A 26,349-nucleotide genomic window follows, 5' to 3' on the forward strand; every position below is an offset into this window, starting at 1 on the left:
ACATGTCCTGAACGTTGCTATAGAAAGATCTGGGCAGCGGAGTGAAGGATGGACTGGAGTGGGAAGAGGCAGGAGGTTGGGAGGTCAGTAAGGAGGCTGATGCAGTAATCTAGGTGGGATAGGATGAGTGATTAACATAGTATTTATTGACTGCATGAAGATCTCTGTACTAAGCACTTGGGAAAATACAATAAAATTAGTAGTTACGATCCTTGCCGGCAAGGACTTGGGGTGAACGACATTAAATAAATTACAGGTAGGGGGAAGCAACCAAGTATAAGGATAGGTACTTAAGTGTGGTGGGGGTGGGGTGGGTATCCAAGGATTTCGGGAGTACAGTCCCAAGCTCCAAGGAAATGCAGAATGGAGGGAGAAAAGGGAGAAGTGGGGATGGGAGAAGGAAAGGGCAGTCTGGTCAAACCCACCAGACAGACCACCACCCTCATAAAACCACCATCCACTCCAGAAAGCCTTCCCTGATTTCACTGTCCAGACACTAAATTGTTTCAACACAACAGCCACCCTTAGGACTTGGGCATTTATGCCCATCTTCTTCTTACATATATATCTATTTCACTCGGACATATTCAAGCTATCTCCCGGCACATCCTGCTCTTCCTCTTGTTCACTTATGCTCAGGAAAACGACCCCATTTTGCTATGAAGGTAAAATGGATCCTTCTTCAGGAGCAGACTCACATGGTAAATGCAATTCATGGAGGAAAAGCTAATATACTATTTGGTTGCAAGGTCCAGGATTCTTATCTGGTCAAGACTTTTCTAAACAAACCGGAAAGGTAGTCCTCGGAGGTTAGTGAAACCTTTTTCCCCAAAGGAGGAGGAGGTGGGGAGGGAAAGGGAGAGGAAAGGAAAGAGGAGGAGGGTGAGCAATGGTATTTATTGAGCAGCTTTCGAGTGTGATGCACTGTTGTAAACGTTGGAGAAAGTGCGTGCATTCAGAAAGCAAATTATTCTCAAACGAAGCAGCCCACGAATGAAATTCCACCAGCCCTAAGCGGGAGTGTTTCACTGCTGTCTAATGACTGTGCATGGGAACAGAGAGGCTGAGCTGGAAAAGCAATCTGTTGCGTGCCATTACGTAAAGTAAAATGGGGAGAAAAGCAGCCTCAATCAATCAATCAAATCATATTCATCTAGCACTTACTGTGAAAACCCACAGCCTTTCTGTTGTCCCACCTGTGGCTCACAGTCTCAATCCCCATTTTACAGATGAGGTTACTGAAGCCCAGAGAAATTAAATGACTTACCCAAAGTCACACAGCTGGTAAGTGGCAGAGCTGGGATTAGAACCCATGACCTCTGACTTCCAAGCCCGGGCTTTTTCCACTTCGCCACGCAACCAATGAGGATGGGTAATCTCGGCCATCTCTCCGGCATCTCGTGGTGGGAGATGACTCTCTGTCGGAGGTGCTTCGTTGTGAGTCCCACAGAACGCTTCCTTATAATAATAATAATAATGTTGGTATTTGTTAAGCACTTACTATGTGCAGAGCACTGTTCTAAGCGCTGGGGGAGATACAGGGTATTGGCTCTAAGAGACATTGTGTTGGGGTCAAGATCTAGGGGAAGCAAGACCAATACCACGTCGCAGTGGAAAGAGCATGAACAATCAATACCTGGTCTCCCTCCTTCTTAGACTGTCAATCCCACCTAGGACCTGATAATCTTGTATCTACCCCAGCACTCAGTACAGGGCTCGATAACATAATAAGCGACTAACAAATACCACAGTAAGAATTTTTTTATTATTATTATTATTATTGGTCTGTGGCATGGGAAGGATACCGAGCTGAGGTGGTCCTCAAAGGAGATGAAGCAGGGCTGGGGGAAATGGGCATAGGGAACACAATCCAGACCCCTCCTACTTCCAAATCAAGCTCACAGTCTAAGAGGAGGAAGAGCAGGTAACATCTTCCCATTCTACAGGTGCAGAGGCTGAGGCCCAGCGAGCTGTCGGCTGTGTGTCCTTGGACAAGTCACCTCACTTCTCTGTGCCGCAGTTACCTGATCTATAAAATGGGGATTGAGACTGTCAGCCCCACTCGGGACAGGGACTGTGTCCAACCCGATTTGCTTGAAACTACCCTAGTGCTTAGTACACTGCCTGGCACATAGTAAGCGCGTAACAAATTCCAGGTTTTTTACCTGAAACCCCACAGATGAGAGCTGGAGAGGTAAGAGAAAATGGTATCCACTCCCCAGGCCAATAGCAGGGGCCTACCTGTTCTTCCTCCTACTTGGACTGTGAGCCCTATGCAGGATAGGGACTGTGTCCAAACTAATCACCTTGTATCTATTCCAGCGCTTAGACCAGTGTTTGGCACATACTAAGCACTTCTCAAATACCATAAAACAAACAAACGATGACCGACACCTTCAAAGCCCCCAATCCCATGCCTGAAGCCTAGTCTCGCAGGGTTGTCGTCTCACAAATCCCAGCACCTAACAAACCCTCAATAAATAAAACAAAGTCAAATCCTTGCTGAACTCAGACTATGGCCCTGTGATGGTAATGGTAGGAAACTGATGCTGACATAGGATGAGCAGAAATTCATGAATGAGGACAACAAGGAGACCCTCAGACAGTGTGGGCCCCAACAGAGCTTAATTATCTTAGGGAAACGGTTCTCTTTCACGCTTCACAGGCCTTTAATCAGCCCCTTGGTAGAACCAGGCCCCTGATGATTCAGGGCAAATAAATTCGTTGCCACGATTCTGTGTTTTCCTTCTGATAGTGTAATTGTAGTCCATCACGTCAGGTCCGGTGTACATCTTTTCAGGGCCCAGCCTTGGCGCCCTGTCTCCCTCGCCCACGGCTCCTACGCCCAGTTCCACGACTCGGAAAGGGCGCCCGCGTCTGCAGGCTCTGGAGTAAGGTGGGGGGTAGAGGCATTTAGGGTCTCCCTGGTGACTGTCTGTTTTGTTTAAATGATGCCTGTTAAGCATTACTACGTGCCAGAGACTGTACTAAGCACTGAGATAGACACTAGCTAAACTGTCCGGACACAGTCCGTGCCCTTCAGCCTTAATCCTCTTTTTAAAGATGAGGTGAACGAGGCACAGAGAAATTAAGTGACTTGCCGAAGATCGCACCGCAGACAAGTGGCGGAGTCGGAATTAGAGGCCGGGTCCTTCTGACTCCCAGGCCCGTGCTCTATCTCCTAGGCCACATTGTTTCTTTACACTCTGCAGATTGCTGCCATCCTTTCATCACATTATGTAGTTTAAGGAATATATGGTGAATCTGACCCACCCCTGAGCCTCCTGAGATGCAGACGCGGACATTTCCAAAGGATCTGAAGTGACCACGCATGACCCAGGAGCTTTGGTCCCCTTCCCCTCTAGATTATACTGCCCCATTGCTTAGTAGAGTGCTCTCCACACACACAGTAAGCATTAGAACAGTGCTCGGCACATAGTGAGCGCTTAAAAATGCCATCATTATTATTCAAACCCCACTAATTGATTAGAGATGGCCGATCTCCGTCTACTGGTCTGGATCCCGGGAAGCAAAAGGTGGGGATGGGGCTTGGCGGGTAAGGAAGCACATGGAGAGGAGGAAAGGGGCCAGCACTTGCTGGGGTCTAAATAATAATAATAATGATATTAATAATAATTAAAGTACTTGTTAAGTACTTACTATGTGCTAAGCACTCTTCTGCTTCAAAGCCTTAGCCCCACTTCAAAGCTTTATTGAAGGCACATTTCCTCCAGGAAGCCTTCCCTGACTAAGCCCTCCTCTCTTCTCCCCCTCGCTTTTGCGCCGCTTATACCTGCTCCTTCATTCATCCTCCCTCCTTCCCCAAGGCACATATGTATATATCTGCAATTTATTTATTTATATCAATAATAATATTGGTATTTGTTAAGCTCTTACTATGTGCTCACTGTTCTAAGCGCTGGGTAGATAGAGGGTCATCAGGTTGTCCCACGTGAGGCTCACAGTCTTAATCCCCATTTTCCAGATGAGGGAATTGAGGCCCAGAGAAGTGAAGTGACTTGCCCACAGTCACACAGCTGACAAGTGGCAGAGCCAGAATTCGAACCCATGACCTCTGATTCCCAAGCCCGGGCTCTTTCCCCTTTTCCCCCTCTAGACTGTGAACTTGTTGTGGGCAGGGAACATGTTAGCCGTGGTTTGTTCTCTCACAAGTGCTTATTACAGTGCTTTGCACACAGTAAGTGCTCAATAAATAAAATTAACAATAGTAATTGTTGGACACAGTCCCTGTCATTCATTCATTCATTCAATAGTATTTATTGGGCGCTTACTATGTGCAGAGGACTGTACTAAGCACTTGGAATGGGCAATTCGGCAACAGATAGAGACAATCCCCTGCCCCATGACGGGCTCACGGTCTAATCTGCCCCACCTGGGGCTTGCACTAATAATGTTGGTATTTCTTAAGCGCTTACTATGTGCAAAACACTGTTCTAAGCGCTGCGGGGATACAAGGCGACCAGGTTGTCCCTCATGGGGCTCCCAGTCTTCATCCCCATTTTACAGATGAGGTCATTGAGGCCCAGAGAAGTTAAGTGACTTGCCCAAAGTCACACAGCTGACAAGTGGCGGAGCTGGGATTCGAACCCAGGGCCTTCAGACTCCCGGGCATGTGCTCTATATCCACTAAACCATGGTGCTTCTCTAACGAGGGAGGGTCTAAGCCTGTCAGACAGAGGAGCCCAGTTTGGCGGTCCTTTCCCCGAAAGGGAGATCTGAGGCAAAGAGAGAGCGGGAGAAGAATGTGGAGGCAGAGAGGACAGCTAGCTGTGGTTTCTTCTATTTTTTTTTGCATTTTTTCCCCTTGCCCTATGCAACTTTCTATTTAAACTCAGCATAAATATCAATTTGCTGTGTTTAAGAGGCCTCGCCTGCAGGGAAATTAGGGGCGGCACACTGTGGTGTGTGTGGACCCCTCCCTTTCTGCAGACCGCCACGCCAGCCTGTCCCTATTTCTGTCCCCCGGGCCCCTGGACTGAAGGGAGGCCAGTTGGATAGGAGTGGTCCAAGTCCCCGGAGCCCGAATTGTACATTCCAAGCGCTTAGTACAGTGTTCCGCACATAGTAAGTGCTCGATAAATACTACAGGGGAGGGTGCCATGCCAGCCTGTCCCTATTTGTGTCCCCTGGGCCCCTAGACTGAAGGGAGGCCAGCTGGATAGGAGTGGTCCGGGTCCCCGGAGCCCGAATTGTCCATTCCAAGCGCTTAGTACAGTGTTCCGCTCATAGTAAGCGCTCAATAAATACCACTGGGGAGGGATGGGATGCAAACAGTCGGGGACGAGGCCCACGGTCTCGGGAACGGTGAGGTGGGAGGCCGGGTGGGGTTTTTAGATTGTCGGTACTAGGATTAAGAGCACAGCCCCAAACTGCGTGGCACAATGGAAAGAGCCCGGGGCCTGGGAGCCAGAGGACCTGGGTTCTAATCCTACCTCTGTGAGCCCATGTGGGATGTGGACTGTTTCCACTCTGTTTAGCGCGTATCAACTCCAGTCCTTAGGACAGTGCGTGGTGCATAGTAAACACTTATAACAAATACCATCCTATCCTCCCCGCCCCCTCAAAATCCCCCAAACCCAGCCATTAAATAACTGGTGTTAAATAACTTTCTCCAACTGCGACAATTCCCCCTGAGGGCTTAACGGAAATACCTGTGGGATTCATCTTGCCGTGGTGGATAAAACCGGGGCCTGGGAATCGGAAGGTCTTGGGTTCTAATCCACGCTCCTTCACCTATCTGCTGGATGACCTTGGGCAAGTCACTTCACTTCTCCGTGCCTCAGTTACCCCATCTGTTAAAGGGGGATTATGACTACGAGCCCCACCTGATTACCTTGTATCTACCCCAGCGCTCAGAACAGTGCTAGGCACATGGAAAGTGCTTAACAAATACCAGCATTACTATTATTGTTATTATTATTATTCAAGCAATTAGTAGAGTGCTCTGCACTCAGTAAGCGCTCAACAAATAAGACCGAATGAATGAATTATTGTTATTATTACCTTAGCGCTTAGTACAGTGCCTGGCACATAGTAAGCCCTTAACAAAATACTGTAATTGTTATTATTATTACCTCATCTGTAAAATGGAGATGGAGCCTGGGAACCCCATGTGGCGTTGGGATGATTGGGGGGGTAGGTGGTTTCACTCTCCATATCCACCCCTGCGCTTAGTACAGTGACTGGCACATATTGAGCGCTTAACCAATACCATTATTATTTATCATTATTACCTCATCTGTAAAATGGAGATGGAACCTGGGAACCCCACGCGGCATTGCCTAGCTGGGGTCGGTGGCTTCACTCTCCGCATCCACCCCAACGCTTAGTACAGTGCCTGGCACATAGGGAGCGCTTAACAAATACCATTATGATTATGATTACCTCATTTTTGTCTGTCCATCTCCCCCGATTAGACCGAAAGCCCGTCAAAGGGCAGGGACTGTCTCTGTTACCGATTTGTCCATTCCAAGCGCTTAGTACAGTGCTCTGCACATAGTAAGCGCTCAATAAATACTACTGAATGAATGAATGAATCTGTAAAATGGAGATGGAGCCTGGGAACCCCACGTGGCGTTGGGTGGCAGGAGGGGGTGGGTCGGTGGCTTCATTCTCCGTATCCGCCCCAGCGCTTACTTAGCAGAGTGCTTAGCACATAGTAAGCACTTGACAAATACCATTATTATGATTATGATTACCTCATCTGTAAAATGGAGATGGAGCCTGGGAACCCCACGTGGCGTTGGGTGACAGGAGGAGGGGGTCGGTGGCTTCATTCTCCGTATCCACCCCAGCGCTTACTTAGCAGAGTGCTTGGCACATAGTAAGCGCTTGAGAAATACCATTATTATTATGATGATTATTATCATTATTATTATCATTATCATCGCGCCCAACGACCCGTTGGCCCTCTGCTGGCCACCTGGTGACAGGGTGAGTCACCTGAGCCCCGCCCCCGAGAAGACCACGCCCCCGGTGACATCACCCACGCCGACCACGCCCCCTCCCGTGACGTCACCAAGGTGTTGCCCGGCAACGGGGGAGGGCGGGGCCGCCGTTCTCAACCGTTGCCGGGCGACGTCCCACGCAGGCCACGCCCCCCCGGGAGGCCACGCCCCGTCCCCCACGCTCCTCCCCTCCCGCTCGTGACGTCACCGAGGTGTTGCTACAAAGGGCGGGGGGAGGGGGGGGCGCGTTGCCTGGCAACGGGGAGGAGGGGGGGTGGGGCTGCTGCTCAAGTGTTGCAGAGCGGCCCGGAAAGAGCGCGGTTGGGCGAGCAGAAGGGCGAGCAAACCTTCCCTCCTGTCCTCCCACCTGCCCCCGGCTACCTGCCCGTCCTTGTCTTCGGGGACCTCAGGTGTGTCTTTATCTCATCATGTGGCTATTTTCATAATGCTGTGCCTTAATGTTGGGGTTTTCATCATGGTCACGTTCAGGCACTAGTATTCTTGGAGCCCTTACTCGACTTGTAATCGGGGCTTCGAACCCCGGCTTGTCAGCTGTGTGATTGGGGCCAAGTCACTTCTCGTTCAGTTGTATTTATTGAGCGCTTACTATGGCCAGAGCGCTGTGCTGAGCGCTGGTAGTGATAATGTTGGTATTTGTTTCTCATCTCTAAGATGGGGGTGAGTAATCATAATGATAAATGGGGGTAAGTAATCATAAGAAAGGTTGGTATTTGTTAAGCGCTTACTATGTGCAGAGCACTGTACTAAGCGCTTATAATGATAATGTTGGTATTTGTTTCTCAGCTGTGAAATGGGGGTGAAGAATCATAATAATAAAGGTTGGTATTTGTTAAGCGCTTACTATGTGCAGAGCACTGTACTAAGCGCTTATTATAATAATGTTGGTATTTGTTTCTCAGCTGTAAAATGGGGGTGAATAATCATAATAAAGGCTGGTATTTGTTAAGCGCTTACTATGTGCAGAGCACTGTACTAAGCGCTTATAATGTTGGTATTTGTTTCTCAGCTGTAAAATGGGGGTGAATAATCATAATAAAGGCTGGTATTTAAGCGCTGACTATGTGCAGAGCACTGTACTGAGCTCTTATAATAATGTTATTTGTTGCTCATCTGTAAAATGGGGTGAGTAATAATAATAAAGGTTGGTATTTGTTAAGCACTTACTATGTGCAGAGCACATAATAATAATGTTGGTATTTGTTTCTCAGCTGTAAAATGGGGGTGAATAATCATAATAAAGATTGGTATTTGTTAAGTGCTTACTATGTGCAGAGCACTGTACTAAGTGTTTATAATGATAATGTTGGTATTTGTTTCTCATCTGTAAAATGGGGGTGAGTAATAATAATAAAGGTTGGTATTTAAGCGCTTACTGTGTGCAGAGCACTGTACTAAGTGCTTATAATGATAATGTTGGTATTTGTTTCTCATCTGCAAAATGGGGGTGAGTCTTCACCCCCATTTTACAGATGAGGGAACTGAGGCACAGTGAAGTGACTTGCCCGAAGTCACACAGCTGACAAGTGGCAAAGTTGGGATTGGAACCCATGATCTCTGACTCCCAAACCGGGGCTCTTTCCACTGAGCCACACTGCTTCTCTGAAGATTGGGAGTCTCACGTGGGACCACCTGATGACCCTGGATCTCCCCCAGCTCTTAGAACAGTGCTCTGCACATAGTAAGCACTTAACAAATACCAACATTATTATTATTAAATGCTTACTATGTGCCAAGCACTGTTCTAAGTGCAGGGGGGGAGATAGAAGATCATCAGGTGGTCCCAGGCTTCACCCCCGTTTTCCAGGTGAGGTCACTAAGGCCCGGAGAAGCTAAGTGACTTGCCCATGGTCACACAGCTGATAAGTGGTGGGGTGGAGATTAGAACCCACGACCTCTGACTTCCAAACCTGGGCTCTTTCCACTGAGCCACGCACTGGGTGCTGAGCACTGGGCTAAGCGCTCGGAATGGACAGTTGGGCAGCAGAGAGAGACCATCCCTGCCCAACGATGGGCTCCCAGTCTAAATGGGGGAGGTGGACGGTGTTGTTGTTGTTGTTTTAAGTGCTTACTACGGCATTGGGCAGGGATGGTCTCTATCTGTTGCCGAATTGTATATTCCAAGCTCTCAGTACAGTGCTCTGCACATCGTAGGCACTCAATAAATACGACTGAATGAAATGAATGTACCAAGCACTGTTCTTAATGCTGGGGGAGGTACAAAATAATTAGGTTGTCCCATGTGGGATTCAGTCTTCATCCCCATTTTGCGGATGAGGGAACTGAGGCCCAGTGAAGTGACTTCCCCAAGGTCACGCAGCTGACAAGCGGTGGAGTTGGGATTAGAACCCACGACTTCTGATTAGAGTGAGAGAGAGTGAGTGGAGTCAGAGTAGTGGATTCTAATCCCCACTCCACCACTTATCAGCTGGGTAACTTTGGACAAGTCACTTCACTTCTCTGGGCCTCAGTAACCTCATCTGTAAAATGGGGATTGAGACTCTGAGCCTCACATGGGGTAACCGGATCACCTTATACCGCCCACCCAGCGCTTAGAACAGTGCTTTGCACATAGTAAGCGCTTAACTAATACCATCATTATTATTCCAGATTGAGCCCTCCTTTTCCCTCCGTTCCTCCTCCCCTCCCCAATCCCCCTCCTCCCTTCCTCTGCTCTTCCCCCTTCTCCTTCCCACAGCACTTGTGCCTATTTGTATATATTTACTCTATTTATTTTGTTAATGATGTGTATATATCTATGATTCTGTTTTATCTTGATGGTATTGACGCCTGACTACGTGGTTTGTTGTCTGTCTCCCTCCTTTAGACTGTGAGCCCCTTGTTAGGCAGGGATTGTCTCTATCTCCTGCCGAGTTGTTCATTCGAAGCGCTTAGTACAGTGCTCTGCACATAGTAAGTGCTCAATAAATACGATTGAATGAATGCATGCTGCTAAAAATGCCCAGAAGCAGCATGGTCTAATGGCTAGAGCCTGGGCCTGAGAGGCAGAAGGTCATGGGTTCTAATCCCCCCTCCTCCACTTGCCTCCTATGTGACCTTGGGTCAGTCAATTCGCTTCCTCTAGGCCTCAATTACCTCACCTGGAAAATGGGAATTGAGACTGAGAGCCCCATGTGGGCGGGACTCTGGTTCAGCCCGTTGAGCATGGATTGTCTCTATCTGAACTGCACATTCCAAGTGCTTAGCACAGTGCTCTGCACACAGTAAGCACTCAATAAATACAACTGAATGAATATCGTATCTACCCCAGAGCTTAGAGCAGTCCTTGGCACGGAGTAAGTCCATAACATGGTTTTAAAGTGCCTACTCTGTGCTGAGCACTGTTTTAAGCACTGGGGTAGATACAGGGTAATCAGTTTGTCCCACGTGAGGCTCACAGATAATCCCCATTTTACAGATGAGGTAACTGAGGCACAGAGAAGTTGTGACTTGCCCACAGTCACACAGCTGACAAGTGGCAGAGCTGGGAGTCGAACCCATGACCTCTGATTCTGAAGCCCACGCTCTCTTCACTGAGCCACACTGCTTTTCCAAGCACTGGGGTAGATCCAGGGTAATCAGGTTGTCCCACGCGGGGCTCACAGTCTTCATCCCCATTTTCCAGTTGAGGGAACTGAGGCACATAGAAGTGAAGTGACTTGGCCAAAGTCACACAGCTGGGAAGCGGCGGAGTTGGGATGAGAACCCATGTCCTCTGACTCCCAAGCCCGGGCTTTTGGCACTAAGCCACAGGTCTTCTCTAATATATGCCATAATTATTATTAAACGGAGATGCTGGACCCTGGATCCCACCTGCCCATCTTGACCCCCTGGTGCCCCACCCCTCGTCCTGGCCCCTGCTGAGAGTCTGCACCCCCGGCCTGGGTCCTCGCTATTCGGAGGCCGCTCGACCTGGGCAATTGAGGTCACAGCCGTACGACTTCCTAAAGCCATATTCCTTAAACTTTTCCCGTGCAAAGTTATTGGGTGACTATCATGCGATGAGATCGGCCACTTGCCCGCTGTGTGATCTTGGGCAAGTCACCTAACTTCCCTGGGCCTTCGATTTTTAAAATGCGGATTCAAAAGGTGTTCTCGTCCACTTCAACTGTGAGCCAAGGGACAGTGTCGGACGGGATTATCTTCCATCTACTGCAGTGCTTAATGCAGTGTGTGGCACATAGTAAGCATGGAACAGATACCATCACCACCACACAGTCCCTGTCTGAGAGAGGGAGACCACGCATTTTAATCATGGAAGTGAGGAGGCAGAGGGCAGGAGAAATTAAATTTTTTCACTAAAGTCACACAGCATGCAGGTGGGCAGAGCCACAGTTCAAACCCAGGCCTCAGCACCTGGGCTCATCTTTGATTAAGTGGATGTTTGTCCCAGGTGGGTGGGCAAGTCCCTTCACTTCTCTGTGCCTCAGTTCCCTCATCTGAAGCAGCGTGGCTCAGTGGAAAGAGCACGGGCTTTGGAGTCAGAGGTCATGGGTTCGAATCCCCGCTCGGCCACTTGTCAGCTGTGTGACTGTGGGCAAGTCACTTAACTTCTCTGTGCCTCAGTTGCCTCATCTGTAAAATGGGGATTAAGACTGTGAGCCCCACGTGGGACAACCTGATTCCCCTGTGTCTACCCCAGTGCTTAGAACAGTGCTCGGCACATAGTAAGCGCTTAACAAATGCCAACATTATTATTATTATTATCTGTAAAATGGGGATTAACTGTGAGCCTCACGTGGGACACCCTGATTACCCTGTATCTACCCCAGCGCTTAGAACAGTGCTCGGCACATAGTAGGCGCTTAACAAATCCCAACATTATTATTCTGGTTTTGGTTCTCTGGGAGATGGCTAAGCTCCCCATCATCGTAATCAATGGCATTTATTGCGTGCTTACTGTGACGGAGCACTATACTGAGCGATTCCCCTCCTCTCACTCTTTCGGCTGCGTTCTTTAAAGGTGGTATTTGAGTGTTTAGGTGGGCAGAGGACTATTTGTACAGAAGCGCTGTGGAGGTGGGGTGAAAAATGAAGGCTTTAAGGGGTACAGATTCAAATGCATAGGCAGAAGGGAAGGTGAAAGGAGAAGTTAGGCTTAATCGGTCTTTTTTCCCCCTCTTGTTCTGCTGCTGGATGGTCTTTCTAGTCACAGAAGGGCTTTGTTGTTTTTTGGGTCATCCAGCTCAGGTGAGGCAGGGGATTAAATCACCGTCTCCATTCACTTCTCCCTAGGCTGATTTTCCAACAGGACTGGTTTAAGGATCTGAAATTCTAACATCCTCTCCCATCCTCCGCCCCCACTTTCTCCTTCCTCGCTTGCACCCTTTCCCTTCCTGAAATGGTGGCTACCCCAGGGTCCTGTAGACAAGGCCTGTGTGTGTGTGTCACCACCCCATCCCACTCCTAGCACCCCTCCCCTGGTGTAGTTAATGCTGCCCAAGTGAGCTGTCTCCGCTTTGACTCAGCCTGCCACCCACTAAGATTTTCCGAAATGCAGAGTGGGGAAGGCCTACTTCACTTTGCTGGGATGGTGATGGTAGAGGTGTGAGGTGTAGATGGGGGGGGGGGGGGGGCTTAGAAAACTCAAGTGATGTCTCCCCTGTTTAATTAGAGGCTTGAGATGGCCCCTCCCTTGTTCCAGAGGCAACAGGTTCTGGGAAAACCGGGCCCTTTAAGGTGAAAAAAGAAACAGGAGCTTACGGACTCAATTCAGTCGGTCCAGGCTGTCAATCATCTCTTCCCCTTTGGTCATTTCCTGGATAACCCATGACTTGTGCTTTTTTTGAGATTTCTTACAATTTGAGGTTTGTATCTTTTTTTTTTTAACCTTAGGGGCCAGACATTCAGTGCCTACGAGGTTACAAAAGCCGGGGATAGATCTGATAGAATCAGTTTGGCCACAGTCCCCGTCCCACCCAGAACTCACCTAAAACGGAGGCAGAGCAGGTTTCCTACCCCTGTTTAACCCTTGCAGACTGTAAACTGGTTGTGGGCAGGTAATGTCGGTTTATTGTTGAACTGTACATTCTTAAGAGCATAGTACAGTCTTGCACACAGTAATCACTCAAATACAATTGAATGAAGTAATAAAAATGAGGAAGTTGAGACCCCGTAGAGGTTAAATGAATTGCCCAAGGTCACACAGCAGGCCCGGGGACAGAGTGGGGATTAGAACCCCGTTTCTCCCGACTCCCAGTTGTAGGTTCTTGCCAGTAGGCCACGCTTATCAGTTTAAGGAGCTGTTGATAGCTGTAGCAGATGTTTGAATTCATTCGTTATTATTTTATCAATATTTATTGATGTGCTGGTAGCAGGTTGGACTCTGCATTGGCCCTAGAGGAGATAAGCTTCCTTCTCGCTAGGAGATGACTCAGACTGGGAGTCGAAACAGCATTTATACTTATTTATTGGATATCCAGGGTGGCTAGTCGTCACCATTAATGCAGGTGGAGGCTGGCCGATAATCAGGCTATAAATCTACACTCCTTTCCCAAGCTCCCTGTAGTCAAAGCAGCCACATCTGTCGAGTTTCCCTGGGAAGTTATCTTTTCAGCACTTGGGGGAAGTGCGACCGAGAACATGAGGGATGTTCTGTGCCTTCAAGGAGCTTACTCTCCAATAGGGGAAGTCTGGCATTGTCAGATGCCCAGGGCATTACTCAACAGGAGAAGAAAAGTAATGACTGTGGTATTTGCTCAGGGTTTACGAAGCCCTGTGCTAAGTGCTGGGGGTAGATCTAGTGCGATCAGCTCCAGCGGAGTCCCTGCCGCACCTGGAGCTCACGGACTAAGAACAACACCCATTTCGCAGATGAGGAAACTGAAGCCTAGAGAAGCCGGTGGGGCCTGACCTCATTTTTGCTGCCACTAACTGGAGCTGCTCGGCTTGTTTTTCTGGCCAAAAACTCCCCAAAGCAGCCCCCACAGCTCCCCAGCCAGTCACAGTGAGTCTTTTGCAGGACATTCCCCTCTTGTCCTCTATACCTCATTAGAGTTTCGATGGCACGGGGCCTGGGGCTGCTCTGTGTGGAATGACTCCCTCCTATGCAGCAGAAGGCAGAATCTGAAAAATCTGGAACCGCAAAAGGCATTCCAGAGGTCAAGACAGATCATCCAGCTGCCTGGAATGGGTGTTGGATTTCACACATCAAACAGTGCCTACCGATCAATCAATCCCTGGTGTTTATTGAACACTTACTGTGTGCCCAGAACTGTACCAAGTGCTTAGGGGAGAGACGATCCCTCTAGACTGTAAATTCTACGTGGGCAGGGAAACTATCTACCAACTCAACTATATTGAACTCTCCTGAATGCTTACAACAGTGCTCTGCACCAGTAAGCAAGCACTAAACATGATTGATAATCCCTGTCCTCTAGGAGTTGATATTTGATTCCAAGCACTCTCAATGGACCTCTGCTAACATAGATACAAACACAGGCAGTATATATGTCTTCCAACTATCACAGGGGCCACCTGAGAGTGAATTTATCTGTGGGTGGGGCAGAAAACATAATTGACTGTCCCTATCACACTTGCACACCCAAAATCTGTCCCTTTTGTGCTATATAACCACATAGACAAACCATCCGTAGTATTTATTGTGCATTTCCTGGGTTAGGAATCCTATCCTGAGCAATTGAGAGAACTATAAAGACATGGGGCTAGCCCTCCAGGAATTCACAGATGGTTTTGAGCACCCATTTTGTGCCAGGCTGAGATAAATTCCCACCTCTGAGGAGTTTACAATCGAAGAAGAGTCAGGATAAGTGCAACTATCCTAACCTACAAGTGAGATGTTCAGATAAGCAGATTTACAAGAACCCAAACCATCTCAAATTCTGTTGTTCACAGTTCTAAGAACATCACTTTTCTTCTCCAATTTGACTCCAGAATCCTAAACTCAGCCCTGCATTGTTCTCTTGTCTTGCTTTTTGGATTCTTCATCTTTGAATAGAATAGCAGACTGGGTTCATTTGGTAACACTTGAAAGAGAAAGGAAGAAAGAGAGGTACAGTTGGGGTAAGATGGAGAAATCACTTTTCCACTGCTGGATGGTCTTTAGGGTTGATGGTTCACAAGACACATTGTTCCTGTTCCCCTCCTCCCAGTCTTCCCCTAATCCCACCATCTTGCGGATTCCCCTTTGCTGGTTTCCTGCCCCAACCACCTTGATAAAAACATTCCATCCTTAAATTAAGCCTGCTTGAGAGTGCTTTACTCTAAGTGTTCACAGTACCCATTAGATGAACTCCACTGCTAAGCTATAAAATAATTGAGAGCAGTGATTCTGTCTACTAATTTACCCAAGTGCCGAGTAAAGTGCTCTGCACATAGCTAGTGCTCAATAGATGATAATGCCTATGCCAGAGGACCCTCAACACAAGATACTGACTGAGCTGGGTCTAGTAACTTTCCCTTTTCTGGAAAATTCCCCCTATGTCTAACCCAGATCCCTCCTGCTGTAGGGATTTTTTTTTCCTATGCAGCTGGAGGACATTCTTTGAACAATAGCCATTCACCTGACTGAGCACTGTTGTTATTACCCGCATTCTTCTCCTCTCACCACCAGATAATCCAGATTCTTTATGTTTGGACCAAGTGTTGTCTTGGAGAAGGCTCAGAGTTGAAAATCAAGGGTGGGGGTCCTTATCTATAGGCAACTTTTATCTGTATGGGACTCTTTAAAAAAAAAAAAAATGGTATTAAGTACTTAGTATGTGCCAAGCACTGTACTAACTGCTGGGGGTAGATAAAGGTGATCAGGTTGGATACAGTCCATGTCCCATTTAGAGAAGCAGCGTGGCTCAATGGAAAGAGCACAGGCTTGGGAGTCAGAGGTCATGGGTTCGATTGCCGGCACTGCCACTTGTCAGCTGTATGACTGTGGGCAAGTCACTTAACATCTCTGTGCCTCAGTTACCTCATCTGTAAAATGGGGATTAAGACTGAGCCTCATGTGGGACAACCTTATTACCCTGTATCTCCCCCAGCACTTAGAACAGTGCTCTGCATATGGTAAGCACTTAACAAATACCAACAAAATTGTTGTTGTTTGAGATTTATGCTTAATCCCTATTTTTACATATGAGATAACTGAAACACAGAAGTTAAGTGATTTGCCCAAGATCACACAGCCGACCAGTGGCAGAGCCAGGATAAGAATCCAGGACCTCTGACTCCCAATCCTGCCCTCTACTAGATGATGTTGCTTTTCTGTTCAGGTGGATAGAGGGCTTCCACCCCTGTCTCCTCCATTTTGAGCAAGTCTTTAGATGACCTCTGGTTTTCATTGGTCAGTCATTTGAGTGCTTACTGTGAGCAGAGCACTGTGCCGATCACTTGGGAGAGTACAAAGTAACAGACACATTCCCTGCCCACAAAGAGAGGACGCACAGACTGGCTGGGGATTGGAGAACAGGCAGTAGAAGACTTATACTCCTCTACCCCCAACAACTTCGCATTTATTCATTCAGCCATATTTGAGAGCTTACTGTGTGCAGAGCACTGGACTAAGCGCTTGGGAAAGTACAGTACAGCAATAAAGAGAGACAGCCCCTGCCCATAACGAGCTTGGCCCCGAGCTCCACATGGAGAACAGTTGGGTTGTTGACCCATCAGTCGATGGTATTTACAGCCAAGGGTCTCCCCTCCACTCTCTTGAAACTGTTCCTCCTCCAACCCCCAAGGCCGGCGATGTCGCCCCTTCCCGGGCTTGGGGGTCAGTGCTGCTGCTGCCTGGCACAGGGCCAGACCCCAGCCGGGTCTCCAGCTCCTCCCCGTTTGCCCCAACTGAAGAACCGCAAACCAGCCGGCACTATTGGGCATCTGCCAGTCACCACCTAGGACCTCTCCAGCCGAGGGGAGGTGTGTGAAAGTCGCTGTGGGTCTTGATATTCTTCTTGAAGTCTTGCAGGCCGCCTCCCCACAAATCCACCCTTTGTTTGGGCCGCAAATGCTCCATCTGCTACCTCTTGCCCCTGGATGGTGCTGGGGTTGGAAGCCCAGCCAGCCCAGGATGGCCGGAGCTGTGCTGGAAGGAGTAGCCTTCTTTCAAAGATGCCTGTCCTCATCCCCCAGCCAGGCTTCTTTCTCCCCTAAGAATCAATCAATCATATCTATTGCATTCTTTCTGTATGCAAAGCACTATACTAGGTGCTTGGGAGAAAAAATGAGAAATTTACCTGAGCTCAAATTCCATTGATCCTTCAGGCTAGGGATCTTTAAGGTCATCTGGTCCATTCCACTGCCTGTGGGAAGACCTGCACATAAACTAGCCCAGGCAAAAAGTTCCCAGCTCTTTGTCCAAGACTCTGTTGCTAAACCCATTCATGAGACTCGCCAATCTCCCCTCTAGACAGTCCTCCCTCAACACGTCAACCAACCGGTGATATGTACTCAGCGCCTCTTGGGAACAGAGCACTGTATCAAGCATTCCAAAAACAGCAGCAGTTAAAATGCGATCCCTGCCCTTGAAAATGGTACAATCTAGAGAGGGAGAGCCAGAAAATAATCAGATGGGAGGGAGTGGAGATTGGAAAAGTGGCTGTGTGGATAAGTATTGAGATGGAAGCAGATGTAAGGTAGTGCCTGCAGAAGTATGGAAACAGAGTTCACCCTACAGTAAAATAGCCATCTTTCCAAGGTCACCCCCAAAAGATGGGGTTGGGGGATGTTGGTGAAATGATTTTCCCAAGCTGGGGATTCCAGTCCTTAGGAACTTCCCCAAGATGCATGTAAAAACAAATGATAATAGCTATTTAAGTAAGTAATTTGTGCCAAGCACTGTGCTAAGCTTTTGCTAGGTATAAGAATCACGTCAGGTCTGCTGGGCCAGGAACCTGAATTTCCGGCACTGGCTGAGACATCCTGTCTGAATGGGGATCCTGGTAACCGAAAATCCCAGCTCCCAAGAGATTCAGGCCCTAACCGTGCTCCACCCTACCCGTCTGCCTCTAGTGCTGCAAGTAATCAGACAGTCCTGTGTAACAATGTGTTGCTTGAAAACTGTAATTTCTTGCCCTAAATAATAGCTTTCTCAGGGCGTTTAGGCCTGTGCTCGTTCCTCTTTGAAGACTTTGTCTTGTCATGGTGCTTCAAGCCTGAGCCAGAAGCAGCAAGAGGGACCGCTCCCTCCTCTCTCCCCAGGTTCAGGGGCTGACCCCCCTGGGTTGGGTCAGAGGGAGGGAGGCAGTGTGGCCTAGTGGGTCATCTCTGCCCCTGGTTTGCTGTGTGACCTTGGGCAAGCCACCTAACCTCTCTGGGTCCATTTCCTCATCTGTACCAATGGGAAGAAGATCCTCAGTCTTTCTATCCCCTTAGCCTGTGAGCCCAGTGTGGGACAGGGACTGTGTCTGATCTGGTGATCCTTTGTGCTCAGCACTCAATATAGAGTGAAAGTTTAATAAATTCTGCTTTTGGAAAAAAGAGGAACGATGAGGGGTGGGGGCTTGAGGAGGATGTTGAAAGTCCGACGGAGGGTTTGCGGACTGGTTTTTTTTGCCAGTCTCTTGGCTGTAGTTTTCTATCTTTGGGGAGACATGAAGCCATCCTGGGTGCCATGAAGGACTTGCTCCTGTGAACCTCCAAACGGCCTCCGAGACCTGGTTTTTTGGACTGCGGCTGGCCACAAGGTCCGAGCTGCTGATTGCATGTGAATTTTCTTCACTTCCTCCTTCTACAATTCCTCAAAAGGTTGTTGGACTCAGGCCTGGGGACTGTAACTCTGCACTCATGCCAGTTGCATGAGGGCAGGGTTCATGGCTAGTTGTCCCCTTAGTGGAAAAGTCGTTCAGATATTAATGAAGAGTTGAGAAATAGGCCAATCGATCTATACTACTGATTGATTGAGTGCCCTTGGTGGTCCAAGCACTAGTAGGGTGTTTAGTTATATCTCTATGTGCTGAGGAGATGATTGGGATGACATGATCTGGAGTGAAGAGAATTAGGCTATATTGTGTTCTTCTACGTGGTTAATATGCTGCTCTGCAAACAGTAAGCACTCAAATACCATTGATTTATAAACATGGTGGGATTTCAGAAACGCTGTTAGGCCAGGGAGAGCTATTGTTTGGCAGATGGAAGACAGTGTGGACTAGTGGAAAGAGAACAAAACTCGGAGTCGGAGGATGGTTTCTAGTACCACTGGCATGCTTTGTGACCTTGGACTCATCACATAATGCCTGTGGGTCTGTTTCCTCCTCTCTGTTTCTCTCTCGCTCTTTCTCCTCTCCCCCCCATTCCCCCTCCCAGCCACCCCCATTGTTGATTTCATCACTGTCCAGATCCTACTTCTTCCCCCTCCTCCCCCTGCTCGTTTCTCACACTACACTATCGCCCTCAGTGTAGTGAGTAAATGTGACGCACACTCTCAGTACACGTGTGCTGAACCATCGCGGATGCTCTTTCTTTGACGTTATTTTTGTTGAATGTTCTCGGCACAGGGTTGGCTCTCGCTCAACCAGTGCTCTAGCCAGAATTAGGGGGTTTCCGGCAGGGAGCTGGCTCTTCAGTGACTCGGTGTTGGTTCCACGGACCTATTCTGTGGGACCGACGATCTAAGTTCCGGAGGGAGCGTGGCTTAGGGAAAAGAGCGCAGGACTGAGAGTCTGGATACCTGGGTTCTAGTCTCAGTTCTGGCCTGTGCCTGCTGTGAGACCTTGGGTGGCACCCTTCACCTCTCTGGGCCCCAGTTTCCTCATCTGTAAAAATGAGACTAAGATCCCCGCACCCCTTAACTCTCAGGCTGAGCCCGGCGTGGGGCAGTGACGGTGTCTGATCTGATAGTCTGAATCTTCCTCAGCACTTAGCACCGTGCTTGGCACTTCGTAAGCGCTTCAGAAATATCACAACTAATTAATTGGTCCATCTAAAATGATTTATTCAGTTGCAGTGGGACCTTTAAGAAGCTCTTTCCTAACCACTACCCCACCCGGGTATGGGGAAGAGAAGAACAAGGGAGGAATGAACACTAACTTGGTCTCTCAAGCCTGGAGTCCTGCAGGGTCTCACTGCCATGAGTGGACCAGGGTGAATTGCCAGCTCTCCCCTTGACTAGAGGCCCGCGGGCGGGGGTGCCCCCTCCACATGGGCCCTGGGGAACAAACTTTCCTCTCTCAAACCCCCCGCCAGAGTAGGTCAATCTTTCAGGACTGGTTCTGGCATCTTGGCCCTGAGTTCCACCTCCAGAGCAGTTGGTTTGTTGAGCAATCAATCGATGGTACTTACTGAATGCCTACTGTATGCCTTCCTTGCTAATATGGGCCCAGGTGAGGTTTCAAAAGGGAGTAATTGCTTTTCTTTTTTCTCCACTCCCTTCCTGTATGAGGGGGCAATTTGGGTGTCAGGATTCCCCCCACCCTGGTTATTTTTTAGCTCCTGCCTTATCCCCTCAGGTCAATCTCTTTGGGATTGTTTGCTAATAAGACTGGCCCAAAGCTGAGCCATCTTATCTTGGAGAAGAAACCGGAGGTTTCTTTGGAGGTTTGGAGGGTCTGCTGAGCTGTAGGTGGAAAAAAGAAAAGATTGCCAACACGGCTGCTTTTCTCCCTTTTGGACAGCAATAATTCCTTCAAGGGCAGAACTTTGTCCAGAGCCAAGGTGGGAGAACTATGGGCTGACTGACAAGAGGGTGAGTGATTTGTAGTGGGTAAAATCTGCAGGGAAGGGTAGAATGTCATATAGCCCAGGGTCAAGAATGGAGGGTTTTAGTCTTTGAAATGTCCCCAGAGATCAGAGTCCACTTTGACCTGGGTGGGATCCCCTAAGGCACCACCCACCACTTAGAGATAACCCAGCACACAATGCTACTGCTCTTCAATCCCTTGGACCTCTGCAGAGGCTAAGGATTACGGTTGCTCTTGGGTTTGCACCCTTTATTCATCACACCCACAGCCCCACAACGTTTATGTACATAGAATATCTGTAATTTATTATAATGTCAGTCTCCCCCTCAAAACTGTGAGCTTGTCCCGGGCAGGGAACATGTCTACAACTGCTATTGTATTGTACTCTACCGAGCACTTAGTACAGTGCTCTGCACACAGTAAGCCTTCAGTAAATACCGTTGAGAGTTGAGAGTTCAGTAGAAGTCCAGGACTTATTCCCTTCCCAAAAGGAGCTTCCAGTTCCAAATATTGGTAGCCTTCATGACCCTCCTTGCCTGTCCCTCTGGAAACTGCCGAGTAGTGGCGTTTGTCAGAGTTGGGTCCAATGGATGAGGGCCAGCCGATATAAAGAAATAAATACCTTTTGTTCCGGCGGACTTGTTCTTCCTTGCAAGACCAGCATGAGTGGCAGGCCAAGAGAGGGATGGTCCCCTCAGGTTCTGGGAGTTTTTATTCCAATCTGGAAGCTCTGCTCTGCAGTGGCTCTAGGGAGCTGAAGCTCTCTCTGCCTGGATTTCTCCATCTGAAAAGAGAGAGTGTTGGCTTGGATGCTTTGTGTCTGGGAGTGGGCAGCCTGGGGTGTTGGCTGCATTCCAGGGAAAGTAGTACACGCTCCCCCAGGCCTTTTGAGAGGTGAGGATTGCTCTCTGGATGACTCTTGAGCAGGTGTGGGTGTCCAGACCATGGGTGTGGGGGCAGTGGTCCCCTCAGCTCTTCTAATGAGACCTCCACCCAGCTCAATGAGAAGTTGGGAGAAGGTCTTCAGTCAGGGCTGAGAAGGCACAAAATGGCAGCTTTCTACCCCCTTCCCAAACTTTACCCTCAACTGAAATCTCTGCCCCTTTTCCATCCCAATGCTCGAGATGAATGGTCAGCACTTGTACTATGGTATCCTCACCTGGCCCTCACATTTATCCCGACTCCTTGGAGCATGTGTTGTCCCAGCACGTGTGTTAGGCACACATTTCCTCCAGTGCCCCAGGTTGTTCTGTTTTACATATTCGAGAAGATGGGAGACAGGTGTGTATCTACCCAGCAGCTAAAGACATTGCCTTCCCCAGCCTGACGATTTCCCACTGCGGGGCATGGCATTCCCGACCGCCCCTCTGTCTCTGCCTCCAGGGCAGCGAGTGCCAAGACCCTGCCGCCCCCGCCTTGGATGGGGACGGGATCCCCGCCGGACCCGGCCTCTTCGCCCATGAAGACACCATGACCCTGGCCCGGCAAGAGACCCACCATGAACCGGACATGGACGGCGCCATCGAGAGTGCCCCGAGCTCCGAGGTGTCGGACGTGAGCCCTGGCGAGGAAAAGGACGGAGGCCTGAGTGGCCCGGGTGGCCTCTTCCTCCCCGGAGACAAGTGAGTGGGGCTGGAAATACAGTTGCATCCCTACCAGGGGTATTTACTGAGTGCCTCCTCGGTGCAGAGCACTGCACTGAGCACTGGGGAGAGTTCAGTAGAGTTACTAGAAAAAATCACTGCCCACAAGGAGTTTTCAGCCTAGTGGGGGAGATGGACACTAAATAATTTAAAGACAGAAGTAGAGGAAAAAGGCATTTGTAGATGGAAGTGCTTAAATACATTAGCAGTAGCAGTTTTACAGCATTCTGTGGAGTGCTCCTTCACACCTCTCCACTACTCAACCTCTCATCTGAGCAGGAGCTATGGAGCAGGGGGAGATGTGAGTGTTGGGAGTGGGATGGAGGTGAGATTGATTCCAAGGGAACTATGGCCATTGGGGGTTGGCCATTTGGGGTGGGTGGAAAGGGGAGGGGGTTGCCAGGGAGCAGAGCACAGTCTATGGGGTTTGTCCCCTCCCCTGCTGTGTGGGAGGGGGCCAGAGCTGCCTCTTGTCCTGGCTCACCCCCTGCCTCCATCCGGGATGCCCCCAACTCCTCGGGGAGGGACCCCAAAGGTTCCCCTCTCTCCTCCAGGTCCAGCTCCCACCACCCATCTGACCTCTCTTCACACTCCACGGCCTCCCTCGTCAGTAACGAGGAGCAGTTCGAGGACTACGGGGAAGGAGAAGATGTGGACTACATTCCCAGCAGTCCCTGCCCTGACGATGAGACCAGAACCAATGCCTGTTCTGACCTTGGATCATCTGTATCTTCCAGGTAGGAGCTGCCTATGACCGGGTGGGCCCGGCAGGGAGGGTGGAGCTTGGGCTGGACTGAGTGACTGCGGTCCGTGTCCTCGCCTTTGATTTACTAGTAGTTTTGTACTGTCCTTCCTCCTCCTCCTTCCTGCTGGGGATTCCCGCAAAACCCCCTCCTTCTACAGAGGCAGGGAAATTCCAGGCTTTCGCCACCCTGACCTGTGCTAGCCTCGGGCTGGTTCAGCCACTCTGCCAACCCTCCCACGAGGATAACCGTGTTGGAATGGCCTCTTGACCACCCCAGGGAGTCCCAGGCTCCATTGGGCCCATGCCACAGCAACTGGCGTCAAGCCTTCAGAGTTGGCATCGGTCCAATGGGGTCCACAGCCCTCCCCTCCATCGCAGCTGGTAGGAGAAGTGTGGTGAGCACTGGGCACTGGTTCCGTGGAAAGAGCCCTAAAAGGAGTCCCGTTTACTATAGGAAACAATGTCAAGGACACTGATGCATTCCCAAAGTCCAGAAAATGGTTCAAAACAACAGAAATGTAGCCAAAGTAATAGAAAAAGTTAACTATAACGATCTCTGTGAAATTAAAATGCTTACATGCCAAGTACCATACTAAGTGCTGGGGTGATACAGTCACAGACCCTGTCCAACATTCAATAGTATTTATTCAATAGTATTTATTGAGCGCTTACTATGTGCAGAGCACTGTACTAAGTGCTTGGAATGAAAAAGTCGGCAACAGATAGAGACAGTCCCTGCCGTTTGACGGGCTTATGGTCTAATCGGGGGAGACGGGCAGACAAGAACAGTGGCGATAAATAGAGTCAAGGGGAAGAACATCTCGTAAAAACAATGGCAACTAAATAGAATCAAGGCGATGTACATTTCATTAACAAAATAAATAGGATAATGAAAATATATACAGTTGAGCAGACGAGTACAGTGCTGAGGGGATGGGAAGGGAGAGGGGGAGGAGCAAGAGGGAAATGGATCCAGGATCCAGGTGGGGGCCGACAATATCCCAACATGGAGCTCGGAGTCAAACAGGGAAGGAAAAAAAACTTAATATCTAGCTGTAACTTGTAAATGCTAATGTATTGTTTTTATTACTACGGCTACTAGAATTTATGTGCCAAGCACAGTACTGAGCACTGGGGTAGAGGCAAGATGATCACATCCCAAATGGGGCTCATAGTCTAGGAGGGAGAACAGGTATTAAATCCTGATTTTGCAAAGGAGGGAACTAAGGTACAGAGAAGTAAAATGACCTTTCCAGGGTCACACAGCAGACAAGTGGCAGAACCAGGAATAGAACTCAGATTCTCTGCATACCAAGCCCATGCTCTCTCCATTACTAGTACATTGCCTCCACCACTCTGTATAGTGCCTGATACTAGGCCACAGTACTTCCCACTCTCCCACGTATACTCTCAAATAGCAATATAAACATTTATTAATAAAGTAGTGACACAATGAAATGCCAGAATGGACTGGCGCACGCACACGAGCTCCACGATTATCCTGGCCGCCGACTGAGCCAGTCCCAAACCTTTGCCCATCTGGAGGTGCGCTCCTTGAGCCCCCCGGTCCCCAAGCTTGTCGGATTTAACACCAGGCCCTCGGTCACTTGCTCTTTTCTGTGGTAGGATAATGGTAACTTGGGAAGGAGCTATGTCCTGATCTCATGTTTGCCACAGACCCTAAATCTCCAGTTCAGTGGCTGGGGCAGGGCGTAGGGGTATTTGAGTCTCAAAGGAGCCCACGGACAGGTGGGAAATGTTGGCTGTGTGCCCCCAACCCTCTCTCGGTCCCAACCACCCCACTAGGAAGGAGCTTGGTCTCATTGGGTAACGTCGCTCACTGCCCAGGGGTTGGTGTTTTTCCCCCCCGACAGTGCTGGACAGACCCCCAGGAAGGTGCGACATGTCTACAATAACGAGCTGCTGGATGTCTACTGCTCTCAGTGCTGCAAGAAAATCAATCTGCTCAATGATCTGGAAGCCAGGCTGAAGCACCTGAAGGCCAGCAGGTAAGTGGGAGCCGGGGCCGGGCGGCGGGGGGCACTTGAGACGGAGCGAGGAGGGGCGTGTTCTCGCACTGCTGTTGAGGCCACTGCCGGCCGTGCAGGCTCCAGGGTGCTGTCCTGTTTGCCGGCCCCAGGCCGGTGGCCCCGTGCCCACTGACGGGGAGCGGAGAGCAGATGAACTGTGACTCCGTGATGTCCTGTTGGTGCAGCTTGGACATGGGAGAGGTGCAGGGGAGCAGCGTGGGACAGCAGAGGGAGGTCAGCCCCAGGCAGGCAGAAGGGGGAAAGCTTGGGTGCTTGCTTTTCCCAGAAAGGAGCCTTTAGGATCGGAGGCAGGGTTGGGGGGCTGAGGACAGTGGAAACGGGCTTCCCAACCAGCAGGGCATCCATGCACAGTGCTTAGCAGGTAGTGGGGCTGGGACTGACCCTTCCCTTGGCCGGGAAATCGAGAGCCCCAGTGAAAAGAAAGTGGTGGGGAGAGAATCGGGTCTCAATAAGACTGCTTCCCTTCTACAGCCCCAACCGGAAAATTTCCAGCACGGCCTTTGGACGGTGAGTGAGTCTCTCCCCTTTCCCAGTTATTGGGTTGGGGGGGAGGGCGGGGGAGTGTGTGTGTGTGTGTGTGTGTGTGTGTGTGTGTGTGCGCATGCACGCCCACCCTTCCACCTTCCCTGGGGATCCAGGATCCAGGTGGGGGCCGACAATATCCCAAGTGACCGTTGCATCTCCCATATGTAACTTGAATACATGTGACCCCTCGGATGGGGTCAAGAGACCAGCTCCAGAACTCTGCGGGTAGAGAAATGCCCCCCCCGCCTTTCTACCGCCCACCCCGCACGCTCCGCTCCTCTGCCGCCCACCTCCTCACCGTCCCTCGGTCTCGCCTATCCCGCCGTCACCCCCTGGGTCACATCCTCCCGCGGTCCTGGAACGCCCTCCCTCCTCACCTCCGCCAAACTGATTCTCTTTCCCTCTTCAAAACCCTACTTAAAACTCACCTCCTCCAAGAGGCGTTCCCAGACTGAGCTCCTCTTCCCCCTCTACTCCCTCTGCCATCCCCCCTTTACCTCTCCGCAGCTAAACCCTCATTTTCCCCTTTTCCCTCTGCTCTTCCACCTCTCCCTTCCCATCCCCACAGCACTGTACTCGTCCGCTCAACTGTATATATTTTCGTTACCCTATTTATTTTGTTAATGAATTGTACATTGCCTTGATTCTATTATTCGCCATTGTTTTTACGAGATGTTCTTCCCCTCGACTCTGTTTATTGCCATTGTTCTCGTCTGTCCGTCTCCCCCGATTAGACCGTAAGCCCGTCAAACGGCAGGGACTGTCTCTATCTGT

General features: G+C 49.6%; 1 protein-coding gene across 3 annotated transcripts in view; it reads left to right on the forward strand.

Moving 5' to 3' along the window:
- RAB11FIP4 (RAB11 family interacting protein 4) overlaps positions 1-26,349 on the forward strand; it is a 56,814-nt gene that overhangs the window by 21,095 nt on the left and 9,370 nt on the right. For 2 of the 3 annotated variants that reach the window (XM_039914197.1, XM_029079906.2), the window contains exons 4-7: positions 21,995-22,233; positions 22,809-22,991; positions 24,874-25,008; positions 25,522-25,557. In XM_039914197.1, the coding sequence (XP_039770131.1) occupies positions 22,082-22,233; positions 22,809-22,991; positions 24,874-25,008; positions 25,522-25,557 (506 nt within the window). In that variant the 5' untranslated portion in view covers positions 21,995-22,081. Of the gene's footprint in view, positions 1-7,224; positions 7,379-21,994; positions 22,234-22,808; positions 22,992-24,873; positions 25,009-25,521; positions 25,558-26,349 lie in introns of those variants that run through there. The other variant, XM_029079907.2, reaches the window with a different exon arrangement.

Source organism: Ornithorhynchus anatinus, chromosome 15, assembly GCF_004115215.2.
Source record: "Ornithorhynchus anatinus isolate Pmale09 chromosome 15, mOrnAna1.pri.v4, whole genome shotgun sequence".
NCBI lineage: Eukaryota > Metazoa > Chordata > Mammalia > Monotremata > Ornithorhynchidae > Ornithorhynchus > Ornithorhynchus anatinus.